The sequence below is a fragment of the Leishmania donovani genome, chromosome 13 (genome assembly GCF_000227135.1).
Source record: "Leishmania donovani BPK282A1 complete genome, chromosome 13".
In the NCBI taxonomy this organism is placed as follows: Eukaryota; Euglenozoa; class Kinetoplastea; order Trypanosomatida; family Trypanosomatidae; genus Leishmania; species Leishmania donovani.
In genome coordinates this window covers 345,254-372,764 of record NC_018240.1, presented here as the reverse complement: position 1 = coordinate 372,764, position 27,511 = coordinate 345,254, and the positions used below count along the sequence as shown (strand labels likewise).

Below are 27,511 nucleotides of genomic sequence, written 5' to 3'. Positions count from 1 at the left end.
TGCGTGTCACACAGAGAAGGAGACGGCCTCTGATGACCATTCGACGGTGGCCAGCTCGATGGACGCGCGAAAAAAAAAAGGAGCTCGAGGGTCGGTGTGGGCAGAGGAGGAGGGGTGATTGAGCACAAGCACACAGGCACAGAAACAGACAGGGCAAGGCGTGGGCAGTGACGGAGAAGTGAGCGGAGTCGATGCTTCTCCGACTAGCCAAAACCATCCCCCTCCCACACACACACGCACACCTGTGTCTGCTGTCGCCCCTCTCTTGTGCCGCCCCTTTCCTTTTCCCTCTCTCTCCCTCTGCTCTGTTTTGACCCCCCTCCCCCTCCCTCGCCGCCTCCCCGAGGGCACGCCATGAAGCATGAACTTGCAAGCATGCCCATCCACACACACACACACACACACACAGATCCCTTCCCTCTCTGCCTGCCCCTCTCTTGCTTGCATGCTCGGCTTAGTTGGGCACCCCTCCCCATTTCCCGCCTGATCATTGCTTGAGTATGCGCTCGTGGGTACACGGTCACACATACCGAAGTATCCGCGCAAAACGCTAAATTTTTCGTTTCTGGGAGAGGACTGTCCCTCCCTCTCCCTCTCTCTCGCTCTCGCTGCTCTGACGCTCCTCGGCCTTCTGTCATCGATCTGGGAAAAAAGGGTGTGCATCGCAGTGCACGTCTGAGTCGCCGAGTCGCCCCCCCCCCTTTTCCTTCCCAGACCACACCTGAGGAGTTGTGGCGAGACTCGCGACGACGGCCTTTCAAGTGTTGTCATTAAAAATGCCGAGGCCACCGGGCACGGTTGCTGCCGCGGCGGCGACGACGTCCATGTCCTCCACGCGCGCTCGCAAGGATCCGCTTCGCCGGATCGGCAATGGCAATGCTGTCGCCGGTGGTCTCGACATGACGCGCGTCGGCATCCTTAGCGACCGCGAACTTGCCTTTTTCCAACGTCTTGCCTACACCGGGTCGCAGGCGGCGGAACAGCAGCAGCGCGACACCCGGAAGCAGGAGGAAGACCGTCGCCGCGAGCTGTCCAAGACTCGCGCGGCCGGCTGGACCGACACGATCGAGGCACGCCATGATCAATTCGTCCAGGCACAGCAAGACGCCAAGGATGCCGCGGAGGCGCGTCAGAAGGTGCTCGACGAGCTCTACGCGAAGCAGCTCGAGGAGGAGCACAAAGCCGTCATTGCGCGCCAAGAGCTGGAACACCTCAAGGAAGACCCGCGCGGACGCCATCTGCGCTCGATGAACATGCTGCACGAAGCACTGAAGGCTCGCAAGGAGCAGGTGGCCTACAAGCAGATGCTCAAGCGCGAGGACGAGGCGCAGAACGCGAACGCTCAGCGCGAGTTGCAGCTGCAGCTGTGGGGCGACCAGGCCGAGGAGCTGCACAAGAAACTCAAAGCACGCCAGCGCAACGTCGAAGAGAAAAACGCCAACTTAGAAACTGTGCTCTACCAGATCGATCAACGAAGACAGGAGCGTGCGGTGCAGCAGCAGGACCGTAAGCACGTCGATCAAGAGGCCGCCGAGGAGCGTGCCGAGCAGCAGGAAGAAGAAGCGCAGCGTCGTGCTCGAGAGCTTGAGAACGGCGCCTACAATAAGGCGCACAGCCGTCCCGCGCTGACCAAGTCGGAGAAGCTGCAGACTCGTGTGGCCGAAAATGTCAAGGACGAGGCCGCGCTGCGGGCCGAGGAGGAGAAAGTCGACAGCATCAAGCGCTGGGTCATTGAACGCCAGCAGAAGAAGCTGGCGGCGTTCGAAGAGCGAAAGAAGGCAAGTCTGCAGCAGTACCTTGACCAGGCAAAGCAAGAGAACCTGCCGACGTATCGCACGCAGGATGTGTTTGAGAAGAGGGAGAGCTTCCTGCAGAAGCTCTACGACAGCGACGTGAAGCAGCAGGAGAAGCAGCACGAATATCGCCTCGAGATGGAGCAGCAGCGGCTAGAGATGGAGGAACAGAAGGCGGCGGAGGCGCGAGGTGATGTTGTCGGCAGCGGCGACGGCGCCGACGGGAGCAGCTCACGACGACACGCCGCTGCCACGACTGCCGCGGGCTTTCTCAACAAGGCCGAAGAGAAAGCGTACGCAGAGGAGATGCGTCGCTACCCGGAGCAGCTGAGGGCAAAGGAGGCCGAGGAGGCCGCCGCCCGTCGCGCCGAGGCGTTGCGAATTGAGCGCATTCAGAAACTGCAGGCCGCCGAGAAGCGCGAGAACGCGCGCCGCGCCGTCGAGGCTCGTCGTGAAGAGTTTCGGCAGCAGCAGGCCCAGCAGGAGGCGGACGACGCGCGGTATCGGGCCTACATCGACTCCGTGGTACCGGCAGACATGGACCCGATACTGTACCGCAAAGCCACTCAGCTGCATTGAAAGCTGTGCTTTAAGCGAGCGTGTATATGTGTGCGTGTCTCGATGCTCCTGACGGACTACGGCACGGAGGTGAACTGCGTGTCTGGCCTTTAGCGTCTTCAGCGTCCCTCCGTCTTCTCCACCCACACATGTGCGCGCGCTCTCGTTTTGCTTTCCCGTTTTTGTTGTTGTTCTTTGGAGGGGGTTAACGGAAGCTGCCGTCCATCACTCCTCCACCCCGTCAGATGCAGAGATGGAAGATGATGGTTTATGCATGTATGTGCATCAGGTGCATGCTTGCGTGTGTGTGTGTGTGTGTTGTGTGTCTCTCTTCCTTGGGGCCGTCCCACGTCTGTGACTCCGGCTGTGATAGAAGTAGCGCTCTGCTTTCGTTTCGTTGTCGGTTGTATTTCTGCTCCGCTGCCTTGAAGGCTCACATGTCGCGTACGAACTCACGTCGGTGCATGCGCTTCCCTCGTTGTATGCGCGCTGTCGTGTCTCTGACACGTGCACGTAGCAGCGCCCGTTGATGTAAACTAGAAGCACTTTTTTTTTCGTTTCTCCTTTCGCTCTCTTCGTCCTCTCTCTTCCTCAGTCCCTTGTTCTCTCCATCCACCCATCTATTCATTCACCCATCCTCCTCATACGCACACGGACGCCGCATGCTCGCCAAGCCTCAGCACCCAGGCACTCGCCTCCTCCGCATTCCCTCTGCTCATGCATGGACAGATGCCAAGGGTTTCGGGGCATTCGTTGTGCCCTTGCATGACTGTTGTGGACTGCTTTGGCACGGTGTGGAGGAGGCTACGCACGTGTAGCGCTGTGCACGCGTGTGTGTGTGTTTGTGTGTGTGTGCTGCTGCTGCTGCTGCTTGGCAGATGATTAGTGAGGAAAGGGGAGGGCGATGGAGTAGAGCGGTGTTTTAGTGGTGGTCAGGAGGAGGAGGGGGTGATGGTGCACACGCATGAGCAGACACACACACGCCGGCGGAGCAGGGTGCGGGGATTGGAGGTCGGCCTTCTCTCTCTATCGGTTTTTCTTCTTTCATGCAGCCTAGACAATCATCAACCGACACGCGTGCAAGCATTTCGTGGTAAAGAAAGCGCTGACAGCAGCGAAAAGGGGGGTCGTCGGCGATGCTGTGGGCGCTGGCCTCGTGTTCGTGTGCGTTGTGTTCCTGTGTGTCGGTCCTGCATACCGGAGGTCACCACCATGACCAGATGCACAACCAACTCACTGCATAGCATGGCCTTTTCAGCCCCCCCCCTTCCCTCCGTGTTGTAAAGCGCACTCGAGCACCGCCTCGCTGTCGTCGACGGTGTTTGCCGGTGTGCTCCTCCTCTACAGACCCCATCCGCCGTCGTCACCGCTCAATTCGCACCCCTTTGTCTCTACCCTTCTCCATCGCATGCGCCTTGGTTGCCTGCCTGCCCCAGTGCACGTGTTGTCTCCGTGCCTGCATATCTCACAGCCAGCCGATCTACCCACCCAACCACCCCTCCCCTTCCCCACCTCGCACCTCACCGTTTGCAGCAGGGCCTTCTCGTTCTCTCGCCGTCTCTCGCTCACACACACACACACGCACACGTGCGCACATCGTTGCCAGCGCTGAAGGCACAGCTGGAGAAGAACGCAGCCATGTCCACGGCACGTCGCGATGCGCTCGTGGCGATTGAGCAGGAGAAGCAAGCCTACTGGGCCGCGGAGAAGTTGCATGAGTTCGACGCCCCAGCGCCTGGGGAGGCGCGACCGGCGAAGTATCTGACCACGTTCCCCTTCCCGTACATGAACGGCAAGCTTCACCTCGGTCATGGCTTCTCGCTCACGAAGGCCGAGTTCGCCTCGCGCTTCCAGCGCATGATGGGCCGCCGTTCGCTCTGGCCCTTCGGCTTCCACGTCACCGGCACCCCGATCGCTGCGTGCGCGCAGAAAATCGCCAAGGAGATGCAGCAGTACGGCAACCCGCCGCAGTTCCCGGCGGAGCTGCTCGAGGACAAGCCCAAGGCGATGGTGGTCAAGGAGCCGACGGAGGCGCTAGGGCAGCACAAGAGCAAGCGAGGCAAGAGCGGGCCGGCGAAACCGCAGTGGCTCATCATGCAGAGCATGGGCATCCCCGACTCGGAGATCGCGAAGTTCGCCGACCCGCAGTACTGGCTGGACTACTTCCCGCCCATCGCGATGGAGGACTTGAAGAGTTTTGGCTGCCACATCGACTGGCGCCGCTCCTTCATGACGACGGAGCGTAGCCCATACTTTGACCGCTTCGTGCGGTGGCAGTTCAACATCCTGCGCCGCGAGAACCTGCTCAACTACGGCAAGCGTTACTGTGTGTACTCGCCGCGCGACGGCCAGCCGTGCGCCGATCACGATCGCGCCAGCGGTGAGGGTGTGCTGCCGCAGGAGTACGCATTGGTGAAGCTCATCGTCCAGAACCCACTCGCGCAGCCGTGCTTCGCCGAGCACAAGGACATTATCGGCGACCGCAACGTCGTGCTGCCCGGCGCCACACTCCGTCCTGAGACGGTCATCGGTCAGACGAACTGCTGGGTCAGCAACAAGCTCAACTACAAGGGGTACTACGTGCGCAACGCGAAGGGAGAAGACGAAGTCTACATCATGACGGCCCGCGCCGCGCGCAATATAGCGTACCAGAACTTCTACGTAAACGGCCAGGTCGGCACCGATCCGGAGCCGCTCTTCGAGGTGGAGGGAGCAAGCATGGTCGGCATACCGCTTTCGGCCCCGCTGGCGCCTTACACGACAATCTACACGCTGCCTATGGCCACCATCACGGAGGCGAAGGGTACCGGCGTCGTCATGTCTGTGCCGTCCGACTCGCCGGACGACTACATCAACTTTACCCAGCTGCTGAACAAGCCGGAATACCGCGTGAAGCTCGGCATCAAAGACGAGTGGGTAGTGCCGTTCGCGATGATTCCGATCATAGACATTCCCGAGCTGGGCACCGAGGGCGCCAAGTTCATGTGCGAGAAGCTCAAGATCAACGGCCCGAACGCGACGGAGCTGCTAGAGGAGGCGAAGAAAGTGTGCTACCAGCAGGGCTTCTACCACGGCACCATGATCAGTGGCCCCTACGCCGGCGTCAAGGTGAGCGAGGCCAAGGTGAAGACGCATCGTGACATGGAGGCGGCGGACCAGTGCATCCGCTACTACGAGCCGGTGCGCCAGGTGATCAGCCGCAGCGGTGACGAGTGCGTCGTCGCGCTGTGCGACCAGTGGTACCTCGAGTATGGCAAGGACGATTGGAAGAAGCTGGTGCAGGACCACATCAAGAAGATGGACATGTTCTTCCCCGGTGTGCGCAACGGCTTCGAGGAGACGCTGAACTGGCTGGCAGACTGGCCGTGCAGCCGCACCTTCGGTCTCGGCACCTACCTGCCGTGCGACGCGTCTCACACGATGATCATTGACAGCCTGTCGGACTCCACCATCTACATGGCCTACTACACGATCGACCGCTTCTTCAACGTCGGCGCCGACGGTTCGACCGACCTGTGCGGCAAGGCGGACAACCCGTACGGTCTGGCGCCAGAGATGTTCACGGACGAGGTGTTCGAGTACATCTACCACGGCGTCGGCGACGCGGCCACCGTCGCGGGTGCGGTGAGGATGCCGGTCGAGTCGCTGAAGCTGATGCGCAACGAGTTCGAGTACTGGTACCCTGTCGACCTGCGCTGCTCGGGCAAGGACCTCATCCAGAACCACCTGACGATGTTCCTCTACAACCACGCCGCCATCTGGCCGACGGACGAGAGCAAGTGGCCGCGGGCAATCTTCTGCAACGGCCACATCCAGGTCGATAACGAAAAGATGGCCAAATCGAGGGGGAACTTTATCTCCTTGCGTGAGGCGATGGACATGTACGGCGCTGACGCCACGCGTCTTACCTGCGCCGATGCCGGTGACAGCATGGACGACGCCAACTTCGTGCGCGAGACGGCGGCTGGGTTTGTGCTGAAGATGACGACGCTGCTGGAGCAGGCGAAGGAGACGGTTGAGCGCACCGACCTGCGCAGCGGCGGCTACAACGAGTTCGACAAGATCTTCAATAACACAATGAACACGATCATCACCCGCACCGAGGGCTTCTACCACCGCATGCAGTTCCGCATGGTGCTCAACACAGCCTTCCACGAGCTGTCCAACGAGTACAGTCAGTATAAGATGTACTGCGACGACCTCAACGTACACGCGCAGCTCGGCCGCCGCTACTACGAGGTGGTGGCGCTGATGATGATGCCACTGGCGCCACACACGATGGAGCATCTGTGGCAGAACATCCTCCAGCACGAGGGCTCTGTCGTCACGCAGCCGTTCCCGAAGCCGACGGCGAAGCTGGACTACTCGCTGATCGTCGCAAGCCGGGTCATGACGATCGCTCTCAAGGAGATTCGGTCGCAGGTGATCAAGAACGCGAAGAAGCGCGGTCCGGTCGAGGAGGTCATCGTATACACGCGTCGCGAGTACACGGACTGGCAGCGGCAGGCACTCGAGATACTGCACGAGCTCTACGAGGCGAACGGCAACACGTTCCCGGAGGATATGGCGAAGCAAGTTGTCGCCCGCGACACCAAGATCATGAGCAAGGCCCTGATGGCCTTCATGTCCTTCGTCAAAGGCAACGTAGAGAAGTACGGGGAGCAGGCCATGTCGACGCAGCCCGTCATCGACGATGCCGTGATGTTGTCGAACGTCACGCACAACCTCAGCCGCCTCGCCGGCGTACCGGTGGTGCGCATCCTATCCGCCGAAGACGAGACTTACAAGGAGCACGACGCGGCACGCCGCAAGTGCCTGCCTGGTGAGCCGTCCGTTGCCTTGCCGCCAGTAGTGAAGCGCGAGTAGAACGAAACCACGTTGGGGTGTCTACCCTCTTCCAAGCGCAACGCCAAGCAAACAAGGCGCGAGCGGAAGAGAGGCGGGACGAGGAGGGAGGGCACATGTGTGCAGAGCCAAGGTCTTATGCGCGTGTCTTGTGCGCGTTTTCTCTCTGAACAGAAACGGATGAAGTCCTCTCTCTCTCTCTTGGCTTTGTGACGTCGGCATTGCGCACGCGTCCACGCCGCGTTGTTCGTTTTTTTTTTTTCGTGTCTCTGTTGCCTGACGGATGGGTGGCTCTCCGTCATCTCTGTGTGTGGCTGTGTGTCTGTGTGTGTGTGCTTCTCTGTCTGTGGTGGTGGTCTCGTCACCCTCTCACGCAGCCAACCAACCAACGCCTCTGTTCTTCCTCCTTTGTGATATTCCACCCTAAGGCTTATGCTCTCCTCTCTTTCCTCTCTCTTGTTAAAAAGCGGTGAGCCTAATCATCAGCCGAGCTCTCTTTTGTGTGAACCGTACTCCGTACGCTCACGGCATCTCTTGTTTTCTTTGGGCTGGACGCCGTGTAAGGCTCCCGTTGCTCTTCCAGTGTGCCTGTTGTGCATATTCTTTCAATCGGGTGAGCGGTGCTCGGCTTTGGTCGCGGCCGATGATGCGCTTCGACCGTTATGGTCGAGTGGGCCCACGTCTTGCCGCCTCGTCATGGCTCCTCCTCCGCCTCCTCCTCCGTGAGGAGGGCAAGCGCAGAGACGACGAGCACGCAAGGTCACGCGGATGTGCACATGCGTTCGCACTCAAGCGGCACAGCGCCCCCACACAAGAAGCAACGAACTGCCTTTCGCTAACTTTCTTTTTACATGATCCCTCACCCCGTTCTCCTTGTTTCGCTCATGGCTGGCTCTCTCTCTGTATGCTTGTCCCGTTCGTGTCGTCGGCGTGAGTATTTTATGTGTGTGTATGTGGCTACGCGATATCCCTTTCTTTCTCCATTTCGGCAGCCCATACCCTCCTCCCTTTCGAGCGAACGTGAGTCTGAGCACCCTCTGTCTCGTTGTGTGGTATGGACTTGATTGCATGTGTGTGTGTGTGTGCGCTTGTGCGGGTGTGGGTGCGTAAATGTCGATCTCCGTGTGTAGGTGTGAGCACGTTGGTTGGGTCGTTGTTGTTGTCACCGTCGTCGTGTGAAGCACTTCTTTCTTCTGTGATGCTCTTCTCTCTCTCATGTGTACGCACGTGTGCGTGTGTGTGTGTTGTCCCCGCTCTCCCAAGCGTCCTGGGTGGGCGCCGGTGCGCGTCATGGGCGTGAAGGCAGTTTGCCGTTTCAGGTGGCACCAGAAGAAGGTGAGGGACAGCGGAAGGCTAGCGCGTAACGGTGCTCTTGCAGAGAAGCAAACACAGGAAGAAGAAGCATGTATGGCAAGCGTTCTGCGCTCGCGGAGGTGGTGGTGGCGGGGGGGAGAGATGGCACGTGTATGCGCGCGTGCGTGCGCTTTTCGTTATGGCGTGTCGCCGTATCGAGCAAGCACACGTGGAGATGAGCATAACATGTGACCGAAAGAGTCAAGCGACCTCTGTGCGGTGTGCACACGTACAGGGGTGGCGTGTGCGCAGCCTCAAACTCTCCCACCATTCGCACAAGGGAGCCGCTGGGAAATGACAGGGTGAATTAGCGACGGATCTTGACGCTTCGCTGCAGTCGCCACGGACGTATGCATATACTCCCTGTATCGAGCCGCGTTTCTGCTAGCGGCACTGCGAGCGCAACACCGGCCCCCTACCAACTCTCTCTGCCCCTCTTTTCATCTCTGGTTGTGTCCGCCCGCTACTGAGCAACCTACTCTCTCCTACCACGTCCGTCACCTCAGCGCAGACAAGCGTACACGCGTACGCCTACAGCAGTGCGCCTTAGGTTGCGCACTGTGGTCATAGTCTGCGGATGCTCTCTCCACATATCTCAGCCTCTACCCTCCCCCCCCCTCTCTCCCTCCTCTTTCTCTCCTTCTTTCTCATCGCTACGCCACATCTACATGCAGATACACAGAGGCGCCTAGACAGATACACACACGTATATATATATATTGGCGCTGCTCCCCTCTCCGTACCACACCCCATCCCCAGTGCGCGCACACCCACACGCCATCTCAGATCACGACGCGTTTCTGGCCAGAGAGGGAACCATGGGGCAGAACATGCCAAAGCCGCCTGGCGCCGGCAAACCAGAGAAGTGGGAACCTCCTGTGGCGCCGGAGATCGGCAAGCGCAAGAAGAAGCGTGGCCCCGACGCGGCCACGCGTATTCCGAAGGTCTACCCGAACCGCGCCTGCCTCCTCCGAAAGTACCGCCTTGAGCGCTGCAAGGACTACCTCCTCCTAGAGGAGGAGTTCCTGCGCACGATCAACGCCCAGCGCGACGCGCAGTCGAACCTGGAGGAGGGTGCGATGGGCCACTACGAGGCGGAGCTGAAGCGCGTCGAGGACATCCGTGGCACCCCACTGGAGGTGGCGACGCTCGAGGAGGCAGTGGACGACTCGCACGCGATCGTCTCCATCTCTGGTACCGAGTACTACGTGCCCCTCATGTCGTTCGTAGATAAGGAGCAGTTAGAGCTGGGATGCAGCGTGCTGCTGCATGACCGGCAGCACAGCATCGTTGGCGTGCTCAAGGACGACGTCGACCCGCTGGTGAGTGTCATGAAGGTGGACAAGGCGCCGGAGGACACGTACGCGGACATTGGTGGCCTGGAGCAGCAGATCCAGGAGATCAAGGAGGCGGTCGAGTTTCCACTCTCCCACCCAGAGCTGTACGACGAGATAGGCATCAAGCCACCTAAGGGTGTCATTCTCTACGGTGTCCCCGGCACCGGCAAGACGCTGCTGGCCAAAGCCGTCGCGAACCGCACGAGCGCCACGTTCCTGCGGGTGGTGGGGTCGGAGCTGATTCAGAAGTACTCCGGCGAGGGCCCCAAGCTCGTGCGTGAGCTCTTCCGGGTTGCGGAAGAGCACTCGCCAGCGATCGTTTTCATTGACGAAATCGACGCCATCGGCACGAAGCGCTACGACACGGACAGCAGCGGCACCAAAGAGGTGCAGCGTACGATGCTGGAGCTGCTCACGCAATTGGACGGCTTCGATAGCAGCAACGACGTGAAGGTGATCATGGCAACGAACCGCATCGACACCCTCGACCCGGCCCTCATCCGCCCTGGCCGTATCGATCGCAAGATTGAGTTCCCCTTCCCAGACGAGAAGACGAAGCGCCGCATCTTCGAAATCCATACAAGCCGCATGTCACTCGCCGAAGACGTCGACATCTCCGAGTTTATCCACGCGAAGGATGAGATGAGCGGCGCGGATGTGAAGGCAATCTGCACAGAGGCCGGGCTGCTGGCCCTGCGTGAGCGCCGCATGAAGGTGTGCCAAGCCGACTTTATCAAGGGCAAGGAAAATGTGCAGTACCGCAAGGACAAGTCGACGTTTTCGCGCTTTTACTTGTAAAGGCCCCATCACAGGAGGGGGGCGCGCACGAAGTAAGGGTGGAGTGGGAGGATGGAAGTACGAGACACCACTGGGCGGCGCTGCTGGCTGTTTGTTCTCGTGTGCATCTTCTCTGTGCCTACCTTCTTCGTCCTCCTCGTACACGCACACACACACACACACACACCTTCCCTCGGTCTCTTCCACCGATCCTCGAGCGGGCGCACTGGAGATGCGCATGTCTGTGCTTAGGCGCGAGAATCAGTGCGACAGTGTGTGCGTGTGACAACGTTTCGCCCTCGCTTCTTTTTTTTTCTATTGTTGTTTCGAACCTGTGCTGCCTCTGATGTGTCCGTGAAGGCGTGCTCGGCATGTCCCCTCTCTCTCTCGCTCGCTCTGTGCACTCCGTTGTATGTGCCTTCGCCTTCTTCGTTTTATGGATGTATGCGCGTGTGTTTTGTGGGTCTGCCGCTGTTGGTGCCTCGTGGCTTGCTCGTGTGCGGTTCCGTCTTTGCGCGCGATGATTGATTTGATCGGTGGCCTGGCCAGCAAAACCATCATCGCCGTGGGTCATTACGGTGCGGGTGCCACGAAGCGTGTGCCCGCTGTCCGGAAAGTCGCACGCCCATACGCACCCCCGTGCTCTCGCGACGGTGATGTGGAACAGCCGAGAGAGGGCGCGCACAAGTGGCCAATGCGAGCACGAGTGAGAGAAGGAACGAGAAGGGTGAAAAGATGAAAAGAAAAAAAAACGAAAATGGCGGCGATGCGCAGGTGTGCGCCCGTGCTCGCGGGAGAGGTGGCGGTCGGCGGAGTGGCCGCGCATGGCGCACTCCACAGAGGTCACAAACACGTTCGCAGCCGACGCCGTGCGGCACCCACCCACCCACCCCACCCCCTCTTCCTCCGACACCGATACGCGGACGGTGCTCATTGTCTCTCACCAATGACGAAAGAAGGGCCGGGCGCGCGCAAGAAAGGAGAGTGGCGAGACGGTTGTGGAACCGAACGCTCGAAATGTGCGTACACGCACGCATGCGCACTGAAGCTGTAAGCGCTCCCCGGGGCGAGACACCCATCGTAATGCGTTACACGAGCGCCATCCTGCTCCTCCTCCTTCTAATTCTGCTCTCCTCCTCTCCCGATGGGCGCACATGCTTTTTTTTTCACGCATGCGCACGCGCATCAGTCATGCATAAAGCGAAAAGCGCTCATTCTACTTTTCCGCACTCGCTTGTGCTCTTGGTGCCGTGTGTAACGTCTTCCTTACACGCTCTCTTTTCCTTGTTCCCGTATCTGCGCGTACCGGACCAGAGCAGAAAGGCGCTTGCCGCTTGCCCCTTTGCCGCTCCTGTTCTCGCGCATCCTTGCGTTCTGTCGCATCTCTCCATCACAGAAACGGCAAGGGGCGTGCTGGTGTGCGAGCGTCGCCATATACAGAGAGAAGACCGAAGTCGCTGCCCCCACGCAGCAGCAGAGCGCGGAGCTACGGAGGGAGGTGCACGCAAAAACAGCAACGAGCACTTACTTGTACAAGGGCAGCAAAATCAAAATAGATTCGCATCGCGATCGCGCCAGCCTGGGCGTATCTGTGTGGGTCTCTCTCTCTCTCTGCTTTCCCGACTCTCGCACGCGATAGTGTCGCACACTCACCGAGGCGGAGAGAGTGGGGTTCGGGGGAGACAACACAGAACGACCTCTCCCCCTACTGTTGACGCGCTAGTTTTCCATTCCGACTGCGTGGTAAGCTAAAGGCGAGCCCACGACAACAGCCTCCTCGATCCTCCACCTCCTTTTCAGCTTTTCGTGCCCGTCATCTTCCTTTGTTGCTGTGGTTGTGGTTGTTGTGCAACCACATCACTGCTTCAGCGCCTCTTCGCCATCATCGTCACTGAGGGCAGCGCACGCTTTCTCCCCGCACCCTTTCAAGAGGAGTAGTACTCTGCCCCCACCGCCACCGCCGCCACGAGCCCTCTTCTTGTGCCTATCCCTGTGCCTCTCTGCATCGGAACCTGCAACCTTCTTTATCCTGCTAATCTATCATTCACGTTCACGTTCTCTCTCCCCCTCTTCTTTCATACTTATTTTGTACCGGATCTCTTCGTTTTTTGTTGCTGTGGCTGCTGTTCCCGTCATCTTCGTCTCGCTCGCACTCTCTCTATTCCTTCCCTCCCTCCTCCCCCTCCAGCATCTCTTGTGGTTTCGTCGGCCTTTTCCTTTTCTGAGCAGTGAGAGACGGCGCGTGTGCGCCTATTCACGTTTTTTTTTCACGCACACGCACATACATAGCATTTTGTCTTTTTCCTGTACCTAAACAAGTGTGCGTGTGTGCGTGTGCGCCACCCCCTTGCTCCCCTGTTGCTCTTTTGCCTTGGGCCTCCCTCCCCTCACCGACGACTCTCCTCTCTTGTGTTGTCTTCTTTTTCGTGTTCGACTTGGCGTGGCTGTCGTACCTTTTACACGTCTACCTTCTCGCTCGCTGGTGAATTAGCATGCTGCTGTTGCGTGGGTCGTGCGGTGCTCCTCGTCAACTCGCTGTTTCGTCCCCCCCCCTGCCGCCGCCGTCGCCGCCCCCACCACCCTCCACACTCCGGTTGTTGCGTTTTTCGTTCTTCGACGGTTTTCTGCGTTGTGTCTTCGTCTCCGTGTGTCGTGCGTCTGTGCGTGGGTGAGTGACGCCTTACCTTGCCGTGCCTGTGGCGGGCTCGTCCTTTGCGCCATCGGCCGAGAGCCGCCCCAGAAAGACGGCGAAGGCGTAAGTCGACAAGGGCGAGGAGCGTACACGTTAAAGAAAGAGGAGGTGTGAAGGACGGAGTTCTCGAAGCGCGACGCACAAGGGAGAGCGGCGGGACAACGGTCATTGTGTTTGGCGGCATTTCGCGGCTGGCCGGTGTGGACCTCTTCGCCTTTTCTTCGCTCTTGCCGGCAAGAGCGAAGAGGGAGAGAGGGTGAGGTGGGGCGACCCGCACGCAACAGACGAAGGAAATTGAGTCGATGCCCCTCCCCTCCCCCCCCCCTGCAACACCCTCCTGCTAGCCGACCTGTTTTCTGCACACGTGTCTCTGTCTGTCTGTGTGTGTGTCTTCACGTCTCTGCTGTGCATCTCTCCCTCCTCCATCACCTCGGCCCGTGCTCGTACTCGCTTTTCGTTTTGCGGCTGCGCAGGCAGACGGTGGCATCGCGTGCCGCCTCAGGTGAGCCTCACCTACCTCTGTTTTGTTGTTGCTTTTTGGGGAGGTGCATGGGTTATTGCTCCCTCCTCCTCATCCTCCTCTTCGTCGGGTATTCCAGCCGGTGTCGTACCCCACCCCTCCCTCTCTCCCGTCCGCTGCTCTGTCTCCGTCGCTGAGCTTCTCAGCCGAAAAGCGGAACAAACCTGCGTTGCAGCCAACAGGCGACGAGCCCCCCCCCCCACAACAGCCCGAAGGAACCTCACGCAGAGCCGTGCTCACACACGCGCACACATCTTTTTATACATACGCACACCTACACCTAGACGTGGACATTGTACCGACTCCTTACTCGCATATTCTCGTCGCTCGTGTGTGTGTGTATCTTGTCCACCTGCACCCTCCAACGTTGTCTGTTTCTCCTCCTTCATTTCTGTCTCTTCGTGTGGTGGTGACGAGTGGCTGCCGTTGTATGACGCACTTGTCTCCACTCTGCTGCCCCGCCCATCTTTTTCTACCGTCACCTCTTCCGTCTCCGTCCGCGTGTGTGCTGCGTGGCCTTTTCGGGGGGGGGGGAATATATATCTGTGTGTGTGTGTGTGTATCCCTGCGAGGGGCGCCTTTCACGAGTTCGGCGGCCTCGTGTCGTTGTTGAGCTCTTGGTCGCGGCTGTCATTGCTGCCACGCGCGGAACGAAGCCGACGAAGACGAAGAGGAGGAGGAAGGGAGGGGAGGGGGAGAAGTGAAGCGAAATGGGCAATGCACAGGCACGCGGCGTAGGCGGTGGTGGTCTACGCAACAGCAAGGAGCCGATCTTACCCGCATCAACTTCAGTGAACCCGCTGTGCTACCCCTCAAACCTCGTCAATCGCACGAGTGCCCTGCCACTGCCGTCTAGCCGGCAGCCACGGGCGCCGGAAACCTCTTCCATGCTATCACTGAGCACCTTCGGAGCACCTGAACGAGTAGAGAGGCCGCAACAGCAACCCTCCTCGCTATTTGTGGACGGTAAAGCCCGAGGAGGCCGCGGACGCGATGAGGACAAGTCAAGCCGCAGGGTGTTGGTCGCCGTGGAGGAGGCAAGCAACGCCCCTCGCCGGCTCTCCATTTCTCCAAGCCCCAACGCGTTGGCGCCGTCGCAGTCGGTCAGTGGCACCATCGCCTCGCAAAGCCCATCTGCGGCCGTGAAGCCGCGGCGAATGACCAGCAAGGCACGTGACATTCTTCGCGGCATCTTCTTCCCTCGCCAAGGGGAGCTGGAGTGTGTGCTCTCCGGCTTCCTCACCCGAGAGGATTACGCCCTTATGCGGCGCTTCTGGGCACCTTTTCTGACGACGGAGCTGAGGGATAAGTGGTACATCGACGCGGTGATGCTCTCCGTGCTCGGCAGGGATCGTTGGCGGTCGTGGGGTCAGCCAAAGGAGGCCGCTCGTGTCTCCTTCAGCCGGGAAGAGGTGCTGCAGTTGAACCAGAAGCGACGGGAGTGCTACGATCGGCTGCGCGAGCGCCTCACGGAGCTGAGCGGCGCCTTGATGGCGAAGGGCGACCACCGTGGAAGGAAGAGAAATCGGGAGACGCTGATGGAGGGCAACCATTGCCACGAAGTCGCCGTGGCTGGAGTCTCTGCAGTCGAGTCGGATGGCATCTCTTGCAGCGGCAAGGACGGCAACCACAGAAGCGCCGACGCCCATTTGCTTGGCCGCGCCAGCACTTCTCAGCCTGATCGGCTTTGCGTCCCCGACGCGACAACGACGGTGCAGCGCCAGGAGCCGCTGAGCGTGTTGCTCATGCGCCTGCAGACAACCGTGTCCACCAGCTTCGACTGCTTCGACCTCATCGCCGCGCGAGTCCCTGCCGCCATCGTCTCCTCGCTGCCGAGTCAGTATTTCTCGAGCTCCACTCCAGTCGTGTACGAGCAGGTGGCGTACCAGGAGAAGAAGATAGGCGACCTCGACGCGCTCTCCTTCTTCTTTACCATCGAGTCGCGGCGACAGCTTCTCAATGGGCGCGTGCCGGCCGACATGAACCGCAACGCAACATCAAACATGAACGGTCACAACAACGTTGACCCTGGCGACCTCGTCCTCTTTACTCGCGAGGACAAGGAGGGCCCGATCCAGACCACACAACAGCTCTACTCAGCCGTCCGCCACGCCGGGCTGGTCGTTACGACAGCGTGCTCGTCAATGGTGCTGACAGTACTTTTCCACATCGCCGATGTGCTGTGCAAGCGGCAGGCGTTCCGTGACAACAAGGCAAAGGCGGCGCAGCTCGGTATCACACTCGAGCGGCTGATTGGCCGCAAGGCTGCCCCTGTGCACACGTACGCGGATAAGGCAGTGGAGAAGCTTGAGGCGCTCAAGCGCGACGTCGTCACGGGCGAGATGTCGCTGACGGTGCTGGCGAACGAGTTGGTATCGCGCTTCCGTAGCGAGAACCGTGCCAAGATGGAAAAGCTGCGGGACTGCTACCCCGATCTCTTCGCTTACCTGGAGATGGCCGCGACGCCGGAGGAGCGAGATGACTTTGATGTGACGCGGTTGCTGAGCGGGATAGCGCTGAAGCTGATGTTCCTGACCGGCGGTGGCCAGCGCAGCATCGTCGCAGATGACCGCCGTGTGCCGGCTGGAGGAAACCGGATCACAGACGACGTGGCGCTCAGCACCATGCTCGAGGTGCCGATTCTCAACCTCATCTGCTGGATTGGGTGCATGATGGGCATGCCGATCATGTCGAGCCACGGCCTCCTCGCCCCGCAGCACCAAAGCAAGCCGCCGCTCACCCTCATGGAGATGGACGAGTGCTGCGGGGCGATGCGCGTGCTGTTCCAGGCCGTCGGCGCCCTGCCTTGCGGTAACGCTTGCCCGCAGAATATCAAGGAGTGGTTTCCGCTCTTCCCCTTCTACGCGGTGAACTCGGAGGGCAAGCGCGTCCTCCTCTACCTTTACACCGCCCAGGTCACCGCCATCCAACGAGTGCCGCTGACGCTGCAGAAAGACATGATGCTCCTCTCCTTCGCGACGGCGTTTACGAGAGTCATGGGCCGAGGCATGGCGGACATCTCCAACTACTTTTTCGAGCCGAACTTCACTGTTGGCCACTCCCCCTGCAACGCAGACAGCAACAACGGCATGGCCAGCGCGGATGCGACGCAGCGGTCGGCGAGCCCAAGTGAACCGATGTTGCCGTCGATGAGCGGCAGTGGTGCCTCGTGGTCAAAGAGCACGGCCTTTGAGCGTAGGACGTCCCCCAGTGTCTCCCCATCACTGACCACAGCAGACGGCAAGGCTCGCAGAGATGAGTGCCGCAGCTCCTCGGCCTCCTCCGACGCGTCCTCCGCGTGTAGCACGTTGATGGAGGAGAACCTCAACATCGACGTGTACACTTGCATGAATCCGCAGATGCAGCTGTACGTGCGCTGCAGCAACGAGGCCACGACGCGCCGACACGGCGTGACGGAGCTGACGCCTTTCGTGAGCACCACCTTCTACTGTTCGACTCGCGACATTGAGGCTGACCGGCTCGATATCGCGCCGGCGCTCTGCCACGCTGTGCCGAAGCTGCTGCCTAGTGAGGGCTTCTTGACGCTTCGCTGGACATCTGGCGAGCCGTTGGTAACCTTCTGCGCCGGCGACCTCGTCTCCGTCATGGCAGAGCGCGTGGCCACGTCGGCGGCGGACGGCGGTGATGCGACAAGAGTGTCTAGCTCGTCGCAGCAGCAGTCGCGCACCTCCAGTGCACCCGACTTCACCGGCGCCACCCCCCGCGTGCCCGACGGCAATGATGCGTTGGACGCGCTGATGAGTGGAAAGGAAGGTGCGATTGGGACCGCGGACGACAACAGCGGCAACGCGGCAGCTGCGAGGGCGCGGACGCACCTGGCCACCATTGATGAGCCCGAGAAGCACAGCAGTGACACGGTCTCATCTCTCCACAGCCACGCGGGCTCCTACAGCACCGCCTTGGAGGACGACTCCATGGCCATGTCCAGCAGCGGCTGCCCCGTGCTGGAGACGGCGCACGTGTACCAAGGCGTCATGCACGACGTCCTCGACCTGCATGAAAAGGTTAGCCGCCGCATTGGTGTGCAGTGGAAAGTGCTCGAGGTGCTGCCGTGCAGCCCACTCGCTAGGCGATCGTGTCGCATGAGCGGGAGCAACTCGCTGAGCGCGGTGGCGGCGGCCGGGAATCAGGACGAGAGTGACAGGCACAACGCGTACTACAGAGAGGTGGTCCTGCATGTCACGGCGCTGGACATGCCGTTCGCAGTTCCGCTGCGCATCTTGACCATCGGCCACGAACGCGCCTCCATGAGCGCCTTCACCTTCGTCGACCCGAGCGATGATACGGTGTGCTGGTCGAATCCGAACCTGATCGCCTCCATCTTGAATAGCGACCGGAGCCAGGACGGCGGCAAGAGCAGCCGCCCTGCACTCGCAGACGTCATGGCGGCGGCGGCGAATGAGCTCACGCTTCCGGCAGCAGCGGCAGCGGCAGTCAGGGGCAGCCATCCTGTTCCGAGTGGGCTGCTCTGCGACACGGAGGAGGCGCTGCACAGTATTTACTACTCGATCGGCGTTCTCCTCGGTAACGCCATCACGAACGGCGTGCACTTCACGGCTCCGATCGCGCCGTTGGCATTCCTACTGATGAAGAAGGCGATAATGAGCGGTGACTACTCCTTCAAGAACTTCATGTGGCTGGAGCCGGCGGATGGCAACCTTCTAAGCCCGACGCTGCTGCTGAACTCCGCCTACGAAATTCTGAACATGACGGATCACCAGTACGTGGCCTTCCTACACATGCGCGGCCTGGGCAACCCTGACTCGCACATCTTCCCGGTCGTTCACAGTCTTGCCGACGAAATTAGTGAGGGCAAGGCATCGCTGCTGCAGCAGCAGTCGAACTCTCAGGCATCGTCGTCGAAGCAGCAGCACCGTCGGCAAGGCTCGCAATATGTCAAGCTCCGTTTGCATCAGCGATCGTGCGACGCAACGAACGCCTCGATTCCGCTGGACCGCTCGCTGAACACACCCAGAACGCCGGTGAGCGTACTCGGGTACTTGGAGTCGATCCAAGCCTACAACCGCACGGGAAGCGCATTCCACCGCAGCAGCTGCGACATGAGCAACGATAGCGGTGGCGGTGGCAGCTTTATGCCCTCCTTCTTGCTTGGCGCGCACGTGCCTGTTCAGGACGCAATACAAGAGTATCGTGAGCAGCAGCAGAGACAGCAGACAACGGCGATAAAGAGCAGTGCCCCTCCGCTGGTGCTGAATAGCCGAAGCGACGACCAGCTGCACGCGCGTCTGCCCTCGCGCCGCGAGTACATCGCGCTTTACCTCGCGAACGACCTTGCCTGGAGCTCCGTGCGCCGTGACGGCCACAGGGCGAAGAACAAGGAGTTGTGGGTGAGCATGGCTCGCGGATTCATGACCTCCTCCCTGGCGAAGAGTCCGCTCATGACGCACTGCTGCTCACGTGTGATACGCGAGGTGTTGTGCGTGCCACGCAAAGCAAGTTAGCGTCTTCCCTCTTTTCTGCCACCGCCACCCTCCAGCACCGCTGAGTACTCTGCGTGCACACAGACGCGCGCGCGCACACACACACACACACAGGCGCTCTGGCGCACGCAGGCACGCCACCTTCTTCGTTTCTTTTTTGTTGTTGTTCATTGACATCGCTCTATTCGCCTTGATGACGTTGAGGAGTGAGGGGAGGGCACGCCCCTCCTTGCGGTCGTATCACAGGGCCCACTGCTGGTGTGGGGAGGCCTGAGTGCCACCCAGAAGAGGGGCGTGCGCCGCGTGGCGGCCGGCAAAATGGGTGCGGCTGTGAGGTCACCTGCTCTACCGGCGTGTGTGTCTGCTGCTGCTTCGCACCACGCGGATGGAGGGAGTGGGCTCGACTTGACGCCCAGGTAGTGCTGTATGACGTAGAAATGGACATGGTCGGTATCCAACATCTTCGCTCTTCCTCCCTCCCCCCCTCCTACCTCCCTCGCTCTCTTTCCGTGCAAGCGCAACGCAGCGCTCACTCCTGCATTCTCTTTCGTTGGTGCTTCACTCAGTATTCCGCTGCACAGCACACGAACATGGGCCAAGGGCAGGTGCACCGAGTGTCGGCTATCCAGCCGGACGCGCGTCGCGAATGCCCGATATCGACGGCGAAGACCATGACCGCAGCAGCCGCAGCGCCAGCAACGGCCGTCACACCGACCAAACCGCTGCAGTCCAGTGCTACGGCCGACGCGCCCGCCGCAGCGCCTCTATCGCGTCCGTATAGTCTAGCGTCCAAAGCTGGCAACCCGCAAGATGAAAACGGCTACGCCATAGACGGAGTGTGCACAGCGACGAAGCCATTGCCCTCGGCACTCAGAACACCGCACAAGCCGGATGCCGACCGCTACACTGGCGGATCGACAGGGACCCCCCAGAGAGACAGCGTGCATCATCACGGCAGCGGCAGCGCCAGTGTCGCCATCAGTTACCCAGATCACATGGATAGTAGCCGCTTGCTCGTCCCCCTCGCCCTCAATCCCTCTGATATCGACAAGGTCTCTGGCGCCGACTCCACGGGCGCGCGACACGTCTATGGCTCCACCACTGCCGTATCCACCGCTCAGGCGAACAAGCGCCGCGAGTCGGAGTTCTGCGAAGCCGCCAGCGTCGCGGGAGCGGAAGAGGTCTTGAATGCGCCAGTTGGCGAGCTGGAATGCATGGCATCGGGCTTTCTCTCCATAAGTGACTACATATTTGTCGCTGAGTCGCTCAAGACGGTGTCGGCGAGGATGTTGGAGGAGGTGGGCGTCAACAACAGGGGCGCCATGAGCGGCGGTGCCAACGCTCCTCTGCGCCAGATTGTGGTCGACCACCACCCCGATGCAGCGACGGCGTTGACCGCGTCATGGGTGGCGATGCGCGACGCACTGGTGGCTCGCAAACGCGGCAGCGTCCTCGACCACACAAGCGTTGTGAAGAGCCGCGATGGCGGTGCCACCATCGTCAGAGGCGCCACGGGCATCAGCGGCTTTGCGTCCTCGACAACAACAGCGGCGCCTCAACGAGATGACCACGGCGATGCGGAGCGCGCCGCGAACTACTCGAAGATGAAGAGCTTGGATGACGCAGAGACGACAGATGCCTGCGACGAGACCGCGCCGCACCTGTTCAATACCGAAAAGGCGGACTGGAGCGGCGACGACGACAGCAGAGGCAGTGTGAAGACGCGGATGGGCGTCGTCTCCGTTTCCGGGGCGTCGTTGGCGACACACACAGCGGCAGGGCGCGACGACGGCCTCGGTAGCGAGAGCGAAGAGACGACGGAGATGAACAAAACAGTGGCGGAGACGGCCAAGGGCGCTGCGGCGCCGACGACGCCGCTCACATCGCGGCCAATGGACACCGTAGCTCCAATGGCAAACCTGAACGGCGTGTTCAGCGTCACGGGGCACGTGCCAGACCGTGTCCCCTTCCCGCACCTCCCGTCGCAGCCGCTGGCGGAGCTTACCAGGGTACCAGCGCCACCGCCGCGGCCACTCTCCATGTCGGATCTCACCGCCATCGCCGAGCAGGACGACGTGGTGGACTTTTACCTGCAGTCTTTGGCGAAGCGTGTGCGGGGAATTGAGAGCAAGCTGCGGGTGATGAATCCGTCCTCGGTGTTGCGGTTCTTCTTGACCTCTGCGCTTTCCGATGCAGACTCCTCTGGCATGTCGGCTCTGTTGCCCGCCACGACGTCAGTGCCGGTGCGTCTACCTGGCTGCGTAGACGACAGCTCTGCCGCGGACCCGCAAAGCAGTGGTACGTGGATTTCGAAGAAGGAGATCGTGTTGCCAGCCATGAACAAGGAGGAAGCGCAGGCGGCGCAGACCCGTGAAGACGCGCTGGCTGCCATGGGCGGTGACCTTGTCAGGCTGTTCAGCGACACGAAGGACATCACACTTCGCTACATGCTCATCTTCGCCGAGAGCATGCCGCTCGGCATCAACTCGCGACTGAATCACGACTACCTCTTACCCACTGCCGCCATCCCGGAGAACTACGTTGGATGCGGCGTTCACGCGCGCCGCAAGAAGGACTTCTTTGTCTCTATGACGGAGCGCGTCGCGCTGCTGAGTGGGCACCACAGCTTTAGAACGCCCGAGACACTGTTGCTGGGGATCAGCCAGCTGTCCAACCTCGCGTCGCAGATGATGTCGTCGTTTGCGCTTGGTGCCGTTCTTGGCTGTGTATCGCGCTGGCGTGAGCTGCATAAGTCAGGCCATACCGCCTCGGACGAGGTGGTGGAGACGATGGAGCGGTTCGCGACGGCGTACTGCACCGGCTACAAAATCCTCATGAACGACGCGTTCCCCACTATGCGGAAGCAGTACCCAAACCTGTTCATTGTCAGCTCCTTCGCCGTGAAGGAGGAGACCAGTGGAGGGGCGCCACCGATGCTGACGGTCGCGATGTCGATACTCATGAAGCTTCTCTTCCTCTTCGCTGGCGGACGCGAGAGCATCCGCGCCGATGACCGACGCATGATGGCGGATGCCCTACGGGAAGAACAGCAGCGGCGGGCGGAGCGGCGCACGCCGACAGCTGCACCACACCCCTCGCCTGTCTCGAGTATCAGCGTCGCTGCAGTGCCGCCGGTAGCGGCTGCTACCGCCCGTCTCTCGGAGTCGGCAGCCACTACGAATGCGTGGCGCGAGCGAGCCGGCAGTGCGCCACGCAACGCAGCGTCCCTGCCCGTTCCCGTCGCAGTAGATGCGACGGGCGACTTTAGCCTCGTGTGCAGCGAGGGCAAGGCAGGAGACGCATGCAAGCTCGGCGATGATGTGGCCCTTGCCGTTGCTCTGCAGGTGCCTTCTGCCACCCTCATCGTGGACATGGGTGCGCTGCTAATGAGCGGCCCGCTGGCGGCGCACAGGTCGACAGCGGCCTTGGTGCGCACAGCGCGGGCGGTGAGTTGCACGTGGCGGGTTCTGTTTCAGGCCGCAGGCCTTCTGCCCTTTGGCCGTGCCTGTCCAGTGGAGATGGCGAAGTGGCTGCCGCTTTTTCCTCTATACACCCTCAGCACAGGTGCGAAGCACGTGATGCTTTCGGTGCATGCCAGGGCGGCCGGACAGACGCCGCTCAATTTCGGGCCGGTGCTGCGAGAGGACGCCCTGCAGTCTGCGGTTGACTTCATCCAAGATTCGGCGCGTGCGCAGGACGAGAAGAAGCTGTCCGTGTTGGTGCTGGGCACGACGACCAGCGAATGGAGCTTGCACCTGTCACCAACGGCGATCGAGTCGTCGCCGGCGAGCCGCAAAGGTGGTATGAGCTGGCCAAGCACACTTACGCTAGGCAGCCCCGTCGTGCCAGTGATTGCCGCCGCAGAGAAGCCCGTCGCACCGATGTCAGCGCAGCGCTCCTACCATCTCCATCCCTCCTTCACGGCGGCGCCGGCACACTCTTGGAGCAGCACTTTAAATGAAGACTCTTTCCACGCGAAGCCGACAGTGCGAGCCACGCCAGGCATAGCCACGGAGCAGCGGCAGGACTTCTACGAGCTGTGCGCACGCCAGTCCGCGGCGCCGTTCTTGCCAGGTGTAAACATCACGAATCAGGTGCACGCCTTCCCGCTGCCCGGCGGCGTGGCGATGCTGCGGGTGGAGAAGCTTGCAGACCGCTCCCCGGCCACGGTGCAGCGTTTGAAGACGTACCATGACCGGCTAGCGCTGATCATGTCATGGCGGCGTGTGTCGCTGAGCCACTCGCACAGCTGCACGCCAGCGACAGATGAGGTGGCGGCAGCGACGGCAACGGGGCAGACAGGCGATGCCTGCATCACCACCACAGTGGTAGAAGCGCCGGTGCACGAGGGCGATGAGCTCACGATTCGCTGGGGCAACCCGCCAAAGGGCCGAGCAGCCGCGACGGCGATGAGTGTGCAGGCCAGCTTCTGCAACCCGAGCGGCTTCATGAACCGGCGATCGTCCACGGCGGTGCAGAGTATCGCAGTGAGCGAGGCAGCGCAGACAGCATCAGCGGCAGCCGTGCTCAGCGCGCAGGAATCAGTGGACTCAAACGAGTCCCACGCACGCGCGCACAGCGGCCACTACCCCACGCTGGCAGCCGCGATACGGCATAAAAGGAAGTCTCTGCTTTTCTTTGCGACTGCGTTTTCGAGCGCGGCCCCTCCGCCCCCTCCACGCTCCCAGAAGACTTCTCGCGCCGTGTCTCTGGAGACGGTTGTCGCCGCCGCTCCTGCTGTCGAACCGACGGAGGAGAGCTTGCCTGACGTGCACGTCCCTGCGATGCAGCGCCGCCGCATTTGCCTAATCCTGGCAACAGCGAACCCCAGGGAGTTTCTCGTCGTGTTGGACACGCCAAACAGCATTGCGCCCTGTGAGGCTGCGTCGCTCCGCACGCCGAGTGTCGTGGGTGTCCTCCACCACCGCCGGCACTGCGCGCCGTTCACGCGCGAGGTGAGCCGTGAGTGCGTATGGACGAACCCGGAGTTCGCTCAGAGCGCTAGCGCCGGCGTTCCCGCCCCCGGCGCGCCGCCGCTTTCTTGGGCGCCCGCCGGGCTGTCCGTGATCACGCCAGCCATGGCGCTGCAGGTGCCCGTGTTGCTGGGCTGGCTGCTCGGGCAGTCCGCTGGAAATGAGGCAATATTCACCCTTCCTCTGCCGCCATTGGCCTTCCGCATCTTGGGCCTTGCGGTGCAGCTGGAGCTGCCCATCGACGCCGTGCAACTCACCACTGCTGATATGTCCCTGCTGTACCCCGACTGGACGAACACGACGCTGCGCGAGCAGCTGCTGCAAGGGCTGCGAGAGCTACACTCCCGCCAAGAAACTCAGCGGGAGGAGCAGGCGGCTGCCACCTTGGCTAGCGGCGCGGAGGACAAGCGAACCGTCGGACGCGGTATCCTCGATGACCTGTGCATCTCCGGCAGCCCCGCCGTTGCGCTGCGCCAGCACCAGCGCAAGAAGGAGCTGATCGATGTCAGCCTCTCCATAATGTGGAATATCCAACGTGACGGCACGGTGGCCGGGCACGCTTTCTGGGCCGCCGTGCTGCAAGGCATGCGTCAGACACCGCTGCTCGACACCCCGCTCTTCGCCCAGTGTAGCTCTCGCACCGTGCGCGAGGTGCTGTGCGGCTCTTACGACCACCTGGACGAAGACTTCACCTTCAGGAGGTCCTTTATGCTGCTCGTGGAGGACGACGCAACGGGTGAGGGCAGCAGCGCCGCTGGAGGGGCGGCAACGCAGCTCCGCGGCGACCGTCATTTTGCGCGCAAGTCGGTTCTGCGCGTCCTTGACGAACTCCCCCTCAAGGAGAAGCGTTTACTTCTGCGCTTCATTACGGGCCACAGCCTGCGCACGCGTCGCTCGCAGATGGACACGCTGCGTCTGGTCTTGCAGTCTGGATTCGCCAGGGCACCACCGCGATGCGGTAAGGCGAAACCGCCTGTGTGTATGCCGTCTGGGTCGGGCGGGACCCAGCCAGAAGGCGTGGCGATGGTGGGCGGCGGCGTTGTCAGCGCAGAGACGGCGTCGCTCGCGGGTGCTGATGAAGACCACTCACACACCACGGCCTCGTCGTACCTCACAGCATCTGCGGAGGCGGTCGCACGCGCATGTGTCGACGCGACGTTGCAGCTGCTGCCGGTGGCCCACCCGAGCGAGAAGACACTGGTCTTCCCAAACTACTTCGAAGCACTAATTATGGGGTCCTATCGCAAGCGAGTCCTCGGCGCTGACCTGCCCGCCTTCAATCACGCCTCCGGCACCGCCACGACGTCGGAGCTGCAGTTCCCCATGAGGGCTAGCTGGGGCGCCGCAGCAGCAGCGGCGGGAGGGCACACCGTCTCATGTGGAGCAAACTCTGCCGAGAGCTGCGTGAGTGTGCCGGCGTCCGTGAATGGGAGCGTCGCCGCCCCATTCTTCGATAGCGCGGACGTGCAGCTCGCCTGGACACAACTAACGGTGACGCAGCAAGAGACGCTGCGCCGGCGCTACCGGGAGCTGCTGCGGCACCGCTTGCGTGCCGCCCTCTACGTCTACTTGCTCTCTAACGCCGATACGGTGGAAGAGGCGTGGGAGCTAGGTCTCCAGATGGGTTTCACCTCTCGTGCAGTGCGTAGCGGCGTGGCATCAACGACGGCGGCTGAGCCCGGCGGGTGTGCAAGTCGAGAATACAATGACGACGTCGGCGGTGGCATCGCGCTCGCCGGTGGCACCTTCATGCGCTGCGATGACGGGACAGTCGTGTTTGTCGAGCGCGAGACGGACGAGAACGACGACGGCGTCGCCGGCGACGTCCACGGCTTTGGTGTTGAGGACGACCTCGATGACGATCTGTTGGAGGCCGATGGCATGGTGCTAGCGGCCGCGAGCAAGGAAATGACTCTCGACGCGGCGGCGCATGCCGCCTCGGAGGAGCGGGGTGGTGGCGGTACCGACACGGCGACGCCGGGTAACACAGACCACGCCGGGCAGCAGAAGCGGCCGTTACTCCCCTCGGACCAGCTCACGAGCAGCGTCGGCACATTGCATGGCGATCTGTGTGGCGACTCGACGAGGGGGGACAGCCTGAATGGCTACTGCATTGCCGCCACCTTCCGCTTTCCTGAGGACTCTGAAGAAGATGCTGGCGAGATGCAGACAGCCGCCGCTGGTGTGGAAGTTGTCTCTGGCTGCGAAGACGGTAGCATAAACCCCGAAGCGACATCATCGTCGGCGACAGTGACGCTGCACAACCACGACGCGAGGGCAGACGTGGCGAGAGAGTTGGCCAGAGACGGCACGCAAGCCTCCCATCCTGCGCCGCCCGCATCGTCGGGTGCATCAGCCGAGGCCGCCAAGTGCCCCATGAGTGACGACCAAAGTTTAGTACCCATGGCAGTGGCGCCGCCGCGCCACCCCTCGCTGTTGAAAGTCAGCATGATCACCCCTCTATGGAAGGCGCAGATGACCGCCGCGGTGGCGTCAGCGCGCAGCTCATCGACGGCGTTCACAGGCGCAGCCGTGAAGGCGGCAGGGGCGAAGACTGCGGTGCAGGCAGCGACAAACGGAGGCTCACGCGATGCCTCCATGAAGGCTACATCCACCCCTGATGTTGCTGTCACCGCGCATGGCGTTGCTGGGCTGAGCAGGGAGTCGAAGGACGCGCATCTGCGCTCCGAGATCGACTCATGCATCCGCGAGCTCTTCTCCGATGACGCGCCATAGCTGTAAAAGCGCCTTGCCAAGGCTGAGACGGCTGCATCGTACGTAATTCCGCCTTCGCCCCCCCCCCCTTACTCTCCCTTCCCCTGGTGTGTCATTGTGGCTTCTGTCTTTTTCGGATGGAGCTGCAGTTTTCCGCGGTACGCACACGTGCAATCCACTAGCTTAGGCTCGCGGCGTCTTGCGTTTGCGTGCGTCGCCCGATCCACCAGCTGTCGCCCTTTCGTTCTGGCATATCTTGCTTGTCCGTCTTTGTCGATGCTGTACGACGCACACATATACGTGTGTGCTGCTGTAATGGCGTCTGTGTCTCTATGTATGCGTCGGAATAATGCATGCACACCCGCGTGTAGGTACATATAGAGTGGGAGATGCAGTTGCTCGCATGTATATCTTATGTATATGTGTATGTATATATATGTATAAACATATATGTATATGGAATGACGCCTGTCAGCCTATGTCTAT

General features: G+C 61.1%; 5 protein-coding genes across 5 annotated transcripts; all 5 read left to right on the top strand.

Moving 5' to 3' along the window:
• Positions 1-824: 824 nt before the first annotated feature.
• LDBPK_131010 (hypothetical protein, conserved) lies at positions 825-2,372 on the top strand (the record flags this gene model as incomplete). Its single annotated transcript, XM_003859264.1, has 1 exon — positions 825-2,372. One exon carries the CDS (start codon positions 825-827, stop codon positions 2,370-2,372), a length of 1,548 nt encoding a protein of 515 aa, XP_003859312.1.
• A 1,617-nt stretch (positions 2,373-3,989) lies between these two features.
• LDBPK_131000 (leucyl-tRNA synthetase, putative) lies at positions 3,990-7,217 on the top strand (the record flags this gene model as incomplete). Its single annotated transcript, XM_003859263.1, has 1 exon — positions 3,990-7,217. One exon carries the CDS (start codon positions 3,990-3,992, stop codon positions 7,215-7,217), a length of 3,228 nt encoding a protein of 1,075 aa, XP_003859311.1.
• A 2,150-nt stretch (positions 7,218-9,367) lies between these two features.
• LDBPK_130990 (proteasome regulatory ATPase subunit 2, putative) lies at positions 9,368-10,684 on the top strand (the record flags this gene model as incomplete). The annotated part of the gene is made up of 1 exon (XM_003859262.1): positions 9,368-10,684. The coding sequence occupies one exon, from the start codon at positions 9,368-9,370 to the stop codon at positions 10,682-10,684; it is 1,317 nt and encodes a 438-aa protein (XP_003859310.1).
• Positions 10,685-15,032: 4,348 nt separating this feature from the next.
• On the top strand, positions 15,033-19,358 carry LDBPK_130980 (hypothetical protein, unknown function; the record flags this gene model as incomplete). Its single annotated transcript, XM_003859261.1, has 1 exon — positions 15,033-19,358. The coding sequence occupies one exon, from the start codon at positions 15,033-15,035 to the stop codon at positions 19,356-19,358; it is 4,326 nt and encodes a 1,441-aa protein (XP_003859309.1).
• A 974-nt stretch (positions 19,359-20,332) lies between these two features.
• LDBPK_130970 (hypothetical protein, unknown function) lies at positions 20,333-27,046 on the top strand (the record flags this gene model as incomplete). Its single annotated transcript, XM_003859260.1, has 1 exon — positions 20,333-27,046. One exon carries the CDS (start codon positions 20,333-20,335, stop codon positions 27,044-27,046), a length of 6,714 nt encoding a protein of 2,237 aa, XP_003859308.1.
• Between the last annotated feature and the right edge of the window lie 465 nt (positions 27,047-27,511).